Genomic DNA, 7,404 nt, shown 5'->3' on the forward strand with positions numbered 1-7,404 from the left:
AGATGAGTTTCTATATCCAACTACGTATGAGTTCAGATGAGAATGAGGTTCAGGTATTGTTTGGTCTCTTACTTATTTCTTCCTCTATTGTAAAAACCCTTCCTTAAGCATTTCTTTAATGTGAGATAATTTCCCTCTCCCTTAATTCTTCCTCTCCCTTCCCCTGTCTTCCAGTGCCTGTCTTTCTCACTCTTCCATTCCTCTTTTAGAGCATTTAATATAATAGACCGATTCCCCTGCCCTCTAAGAAGATGATAATGTTCTTAGGGGTTACATATATCTTCTTCCCATACGGGTATGAAACAGCTTAACTTTGTTAAATCTCTTATGATTTCTCATCCATGTTTACCTTTTTATGCTTCTCTAGAGAGTCTTGTGTCTGAATGTCAGATTTTCTATTTAGCCCTAGTCTTTTAATCAGGAATGCTTGAAAGTCCTCTATTCCATTAAATGTCCATTCTCTCCTATGGTTTTGCTCACACTCCTTTTTTTCTGGGTCAGTTCTTAGTTGTTGCCACATTTCTTTTGCCTTTTGGAATATATTCCAAACCCATTTTTTCATGATAGCTGCTAAATCTTGTGTGATCTTGACTGTAGCTCCCTGGCATTTGAATGATTTCTTCCTGGCTATTTGCAGTACTGTCTCCTTGACCTGTGAGTTCTGGATTTTGCCTATAATCTTCTCAGTATTTTTCATTTTGGGATTTCTTTCAGTGACTGGTGGACACTTTCATCTTCTACTTTGCCCTCTGGTTCCAAGATATCTGGGATTATTAATGCCAAAGAATAAAACAAGAAGAGAGATGCTTGCTGTTGTGTTTAAAAAAAATTAAATTATCCATGTAGCTCTAGGGACTGGTCTACTAAGTACTTGTTGAATGAATGAATGAATGAATGAATACAAGACACTCTGGGTACAACGAAAGTAGTGAAATGTTCTCAAGGAAACTACATTGGATTGAGGGGACACAACACATACACAGAAAAGTGGGCAAAAGGAAATTGGAGGGAGAGCGTTTAGAACCCCCTCAGTTAAACCTCTGCTAGCCTGATGTGTAAAACAAGGAGGTTAGATTAGATTTACCCAAATATCTCTTCTGACTTGAAATACTTGGATCTTTACTTTTCTTCTTTGAGCCTCAGTTTCTTCATCTGCCAAATGGGACTAATAAATATTCATTGTCTTAATTTCACAAAGTTGCTGTGAGAAACAAACAGCAAGGCAGAAGAAGTACGCTGTATTTTAAGGCACTTATATCCATGCCAGGCATTTTCTGACTAGATCCTCTTAATGGTGGCTGGACAAAAGTACCTTTCCTTGACTTCCAAAGTCATGTTATTAGCAGAAATGATTAATGACACTATTATTCTGTTGAATTTTTATTGTGTAAAGGGAAAGAGAGAGGGTAGGAGGAGAGAGAGAGAGAGACAGAGAGAGAGACAGAGACAGAGAGACAGAGAGACAGACAGACAGAGAGAGAGAGAGACAGAGAGACAGAGACAGAGAGAGAGCAAAGCTGCTTGACTTTCCACAGGGGATGAGATGAGCGAAGAGAAAGGCAAGGGGTCTTCTGTTTCCCAAAGGAATTCTTGGGTGGACTCCAGAGGTGGAAAAGATGGATATTATGGTTGAATTACTCATCCAATGTCTATTCCATCGAGGTCAGCCTGACCTCCAGATTGTCGCCATCAGACACTACAAAACTCCCAGCTCCTGTAGGGGGAAATGAGAGAAGACTGAGTGAGTCACATGACGTAAAGCTTGGGTCTCTAAGTAAAGGAGCAACACCATAGATTTTGCCCACCCAGCTTCTGCCCCCACAGGCCCTTCCTGGTATGGGACATTTCCCCAGAAACAAAGCTTTTGCACACTGCAGAATTCCAAGCAAGATGCTTGGAGAATTTTCTGTGGCTTCATTCTGCCACATCTTTGTTCACCTTGGCTCAGTGGTTGACCATTACTCAGGAGCTGCCAGTAGGTTCTGTTTTTACTGCTGGCTTCAATACCATGAACAGAGGTGACATATGGTCCCCATGGACTTGGCTGCATTGTAAACCTGGAGTAACAGAATCACATAATCTCATGGTTGGCTGAGATCTGACAGGTCATTTGGTCCTACCCATGCTTGGATAAGAATCTGTCTCTATATGTGCAACAAGTGGTCCCCAATTCCCTGCTTGGAAGTAGCATTTATATGGCACTTTAAGATTTACAAAATACTGAATTGGTATCACATTTAATCCTCATAAACAACCCCAATCAATCAGTCAATAAATCTTTATTAAACACTTACTATGTGGATACGTTGCCCCCCCCTCAAAAAAAAAAAAACAAAACCTCAACAACAACAACAAAAAAAGGGCATTTCCCTGCCTTGGAGGAGCTTACAGTCTAATCTCACCGAATCCTATTAGGCCCTTTTTGTGACTTTGGAGTATTATGAGAGAGGAGCCTGGAACTGTAGTCACATTTTGTAGATGGTGCAGACGAGGCTGACAGAGGACATAACTTTTCCAAGGTCACAAGACTATTAAACATCCAAGGCAGGATCCACACTCAGAGCTTCCTGATTTCCAGTCACTACCCTGTGCCACCTATTCAACGAGTCAAGTCAACAGGATGCGTTGGTGTCTAGTAATGGACTTCTCATCTTGCTACCTTCAGAGGCAGCCCATTCCACTTTGGGGCACCTTTACCTGCTTCTGAGTTTTCCCTTCCATAATCCAAAATCTGCCCCTCTTCAGCTTCTATTCATTGCTTCTGCTTCTGCCCTCTGGGGCCAGGCAGAGTGAATGTGATCCCCGGCCTTTCAAACACTTCCAAGAAGTTATCTGCTCCCTGAGTCTTCTCTAGGCTAATTATCCCAGGCTCCTTCCCATCCCATTTGGGATGTACTTCAGTTTCCTGGTGTTGTCCCTAAAATGTGGCATCCAGAACTCAATGACATGCCCTAGGTGGGGTCAGGTTAGAGCACGCATTCTTTCCTTTCTTGTGGTCACTATGCCTCTTTTAAGGCATCCTAACATTAATTATTTTTTGATGTATAAGAAGGACAGAAACCTGGGAGACTGCAGGAAAGCATAAGGAAGGTCACTGCCTGTACGCTGCCCTTCCTATGTTGTTACATGAACTTCTGGGGGTAGTTTAAATAACCTCAGTGCATGTGGCGTTTATGTGCTTTGGATATACTAATATTATAGATTATTTCTTAAATTTTTTTCTAGGTGGTTTGATGTTTTGTTTTTAAAATTACACGTTAATTCAACGTAAAATGCATTTAAACTAAATAGAAAGGTAAATGAGGTATTATTTGTAAAGTGCTTTGGAGACTTAAAGCATTCTATAAGTATTATTATTATTACTACATACAAAGGAAAGAATCTCTCTCTACTCTGTGCTGCTATATACACAGGGACAAGCTTCCAAGCAGGAAACTGTAGTTTCTGTTCTCTTGTGCTCTGTTATTCCTTGGTGACCTAGAACTGGGATTCTTATCCCCTTTTTTTGGTCTTAGGCTCTTCTGGTAGTCTGAAGAAAGTCCAGAAAGCCTCTGGACTCCTCCTCTGTCTCTGTCTCTTTTTCTCTTTCTGTGTCTTTTTCTTTCAGTGTCTGTCTCTTTTACAATAATGTTTCCAAACTCATAATTCACATAGGATTACAAAGGAAACCAATTATATTTAAATGAAATTATCAAAATATAAAAAAGGAAACCAAGTCTATGGAACCCAGGTTAAGAACTCCTGTTCTAGGTGAATTGTAAGCAGTAACTGGGACTGGCTTTTAATCCTGCTTTCTGGCCAGGGAAAAGTTTTGGGCAGTTTTTAAATGAACTCTTGGGGATCCATTTCCCCCCTAATTTTCATGTGACTTTATAATAGCTAACCAGATTTTGCTTCCACAATCAAATTCTAGATGTTTTTAAGCATTTAAACTCCTAGTTATCCAAATTGCTATTGCTTCTTTGCTACTGAGACCTAGAAAGTCTTTAATAACCCAGGATTACTTCTTCCTGGGGTTTCAGAACAACTCATTTCCTTAGAATCAGGGAATCCATTGTAGAAGCTGAATCTCACCCCAAGTCATTTTAGAAACATACCCAAACTTGGTGTTGTCTTCTGCTTGGGCTGCCTCCATCACCTTTAGGAAGACTGAGCCTTTGGGCACTGAGACCTTGGTGGATTCATTGAGGCTGTTATTGATGTAATCCACTACTCTGTAAGTGACTGAGATACTCTCATGGGATTGGTGAGTGGGTTCTGCAGGTTTTGGGGTAGAGATATTGAGGTGACCTGCCAGGGACAGAGAAGCAGACAGAGGAACCCTCAGATATGTAATGGTCAGATGGCAAGCAAAACACGAGAGAAAGACCAAATCCTGGGATGGCTCTGGGTCCATTCCAGCTCCATTTGGGTCCATTCCGTCACCCACCACTGCTCTCCTCAAAGCTTCCTGATTTGGTTAATTGAGACTTAACATTTTGGTAGCTCTGGAGGAGGTTAGTTCCATTTGTCATTTGACTTGTAATTTGATGGCCTTGTCTTCTGATCTGGTGGGATTCCTTGCAGATTTGAGCAGATTAACAAAGGAACTGCACATAGAGAGGGTACTTTTTTGTAGTATGTGTGTGTGTGTGTGTGTGTGTGTGAGAGAGAGAGAGAGAGAGAGAGAGAGAGAGAGAGAGAGACAGAGAGAGAGACAGAGAGAGAGAGACAGAGAGAGGCAGAGAGAGAGACAGAGACAGAGACAGAGACAGAGAGACAGAGAGAGACAGAGACATGGAGACAGACACAGAGAAATTGCAAGAGAAAAAAGAGAGACAGACAGAGAGTAGAAAGCATCTTGGGAGGGAACCAGAATTAAATTGTTGTTGAGTTGCTTCAATCATGTCTAACCCTTTGTGACCTCATTTGGGTTTTTCTTGGCAGGGATACTGGAGTGGTTTGCGTTTTCTTCTCCAGCTCATTTGACAGGCAAGAAAACTGAGGCAAACAGGGTTAAGTGACTTGCTCAGGGTCACACAGCTAGTAAATCTCTGAGCTCAGATTTGACCTCAGGATGAGCCTTCCTGACTCCAGGCCTCTCTCTTCCTTGGCTGCCCCTTTGAGTAGCTCTAGTTCTCTGAGAGAGGCAACATTCCATGGAGGAATGTACCTTGACCTTGGTGTCCAAAGACCTGTGTTTGAATTCCACCCCTGCCACTGACTAGTTGTGTGACCTTGGGGAAGTCACTTTACCCTTTTGGTCCTTAGTGTCTTCATCTGTAGACTGGGAAGAAAAACATGCAGCCCATCCCACAAGGCTGTTATGAGGAGGGTACTTGATAATGTTTTTATTGATAAATGTGAGAGGCTCTTTTTTTTACCTTTCCCAATTTTCTTTATTTTTGTCTTTATCTCCAGGACTGAGCACCATAGGACTGAGCATACAGTAGGTACTTAATAAATGTTTCTTGATTGATTGTTTTTTGTATCATGTTCTTTTATGATCACTGTAGTTTCTGTAACTTGGAGACATTGTCAGTCATGCTTTAATTGAGGAGGAAGTTGTGTGATGCCATGTAACTCATCCCCAGAAAAGCAAGCAATACAGAAATGAGTTTAGGTGGCTCTTGGGGCCAGAGGAGGGAGATTGAAATGTCTAGTGTGATTTGCTTTGAAAACTGAATCAGTTCACAGGAGCCTTCCTTGCTGCCTAATGGCCCAAAGAGAATGTCATCCAATTTGTCATTCTGTTAGATTTCCCTCCTCAAGAAAACTGACTACTTCATTTCCAGATGTTGCACTGAGACTAACCTCATGGGCAAATCATCCCCAGAGGTTTCATCTAGGCTCCAAGAATTTCTAGGACTTATTTCATTGGGTCGATTTCCTCTTAGGGAAGAATAAAGATGCCTCTCTTGGGATGCTTATACCTGGTATGGACCGACAAGAAACATGGGTTGTGTCCAAGTAAGTCTTGCCCTCCAGGGCAGGCAACACCTGGGCTGCTTCAATGGGCCATCTGAATGTTCCCCGAGGAATCTGGTTTAGCACGGTGTTAAGAGTCTGACTACAGTCCCAGTCTCCTTCCTTATAATACTCCGGAGTCACAAAAAGGGCCTAATAGGATTCAGAAAGAGGGAAAAAAAAGTATATCTCAATTTAAGTCATCATCATTAAATCTGAAGTCTCCTAGGGACTACATCTTGCAGGGGAATGTGACTGCAGTCTATTTTACCTTCCTCTTTTTTAAGGAAAACTAGACCCATAAACTCTCTGAGGGGATAAAAGTCTCTTTTGTTCTTTAAGAATTCTAGAGAAGGAGATAACAATCTCAGTCTCTTCTGTTACTCTATCAAATAATCATCCAGTGAGCATTTATTTAGCATCTATCATGTGCTAGGTACTGGGGTGGGGGGTAAGGATGGGTGGGAATGTAAAAGAAAGTGGTGGGGACTAGCTCTTCCTGAGAGTTGTGCAGAATCATGTGGTCGGTCAGTCAAAAAACATGATCGAGAGTCTATAACATGCCAGGCACTATGCTGTGTTGGGGGTGCAAAGAAGAACAAAAGACAGTCTGTTTCCAAGGGATCTAGACAGGATCATTGGAGATAATCCATACAGGAAAGGTGCGTGCGTGAAAGGTTTGATGGCTTGTTTAACTTGACTGTCCTTGTTTGTTACAAGAGGGAGTAATGTTGGATAGGGTCAGGGGAGGAGTCACTGGGAAGTGATGGTAACATAAAAAACTAAAAGAGCATCAATTAAAAAAATTAAAGTGAGAGTAGCAGAGAGATATAGAGAGTAGAGGAGGGAGAGAGAAAGAGAAAAAGAGAAAGAGAAGGAAGGAGTGAGGGAGAGAGAAGAGAGGGAGAGGGAGCAGGACATGGAGAGAAAGACATAGAGAGAGAGTCCTTCTGATACTTGAACACATGTGTTCTGTCCTCCTGAGAATAGGGGGCCCCAAGCAGGGGACAGCATCCTCTTTGGTTATATTGCTGATCTCGCTTCTTCTCTTTAATCTCCACAAACTCACCTGCATGGCTTCTCCCGTGCTATAGATATTTCCAATGGTGCCATCTTGTTTTTTCTCCTTCAGAATCTCCTTCACAAGCCATAATGTATCATTTGCAATCTTTTCATCTCGGTTCTGCCTGTTCACACAAGTCAGAGCTAGGACTGCAAGTGCTCCAGTGTCTGTTAAGAGATTCAGGGGGTCAGAAAAACATAGTGTAGGTAGGGGTGTGCGTGTGCGTGTGTGTGTGCATGTGTGTGAGAGACACAGAGACACAGACAGAGTGAGAGAGACAGACAGACAGAAAGGAGAGAGAGAGACAGAGAGACAGAGAGAGACGGAGAGAGACAGAGAGAGAGAGAAAAAGAAAGAAAGAAAGAAAGAAAGAAAGAAAGAAAGAAAGAAAGAAA

The 7,404-nt window shown here is 42.0% G+C and overlaps 1 protein-coding gene across 1 annotated transcript in view; it reads right to left on the reverse strand.

Moving 5' to 3' along the window:
* Positions 1-1,392: 1,392 nt before the first annotated feature.
* The window catches only part of TCN1 (transcobalamin 1), a 20,758-nt gene continuing 14,746 nt past the window's right edge, over positions 1,393-7,404 (reverse strand). The window contains exons 5-9 of the mRNA XM_069108032.1: positions 7,016-7,176; positions 5,913-6,099; positions 4,098-4,290; positions 1,939-2,057; positions 1,393-1,714 (exon numbers count right to left, since the gene is read on the reverse strand). Of these exons, the coding sequence (XP_068964133.1) occupies positions 1,650-1,714; positions 1,939-2,057; positions 4,098-4,290; positions 5,913-6,099; positions 7,016-7,176 (725 nt within the window). The 3' untranslated portion in view covers positions 1,393-1,649. The remainder of the gene's footprint in view (positions 1,715-1,938; positions 2,058-4,097; positions 4,291-5,912; positions 6,100-7,015; positions 7,177-7,404) is intronic.

This window comes from Petaurus breviceps, unplaced genomic scaffold (genome assembly GCF_028583685.1).
Source record: "Petaurus breviceps papuanus isolate PSGF00001 unplaced genomic scaffold, PetGlider_PUasm1.0 90330, whole genome shotgun sequence".
NCBI lineage: Eukaryota > Metazoa > Chordata > Mammalia > Diprotodontia > Petauridae > Petaurus > Petaurus breviceps.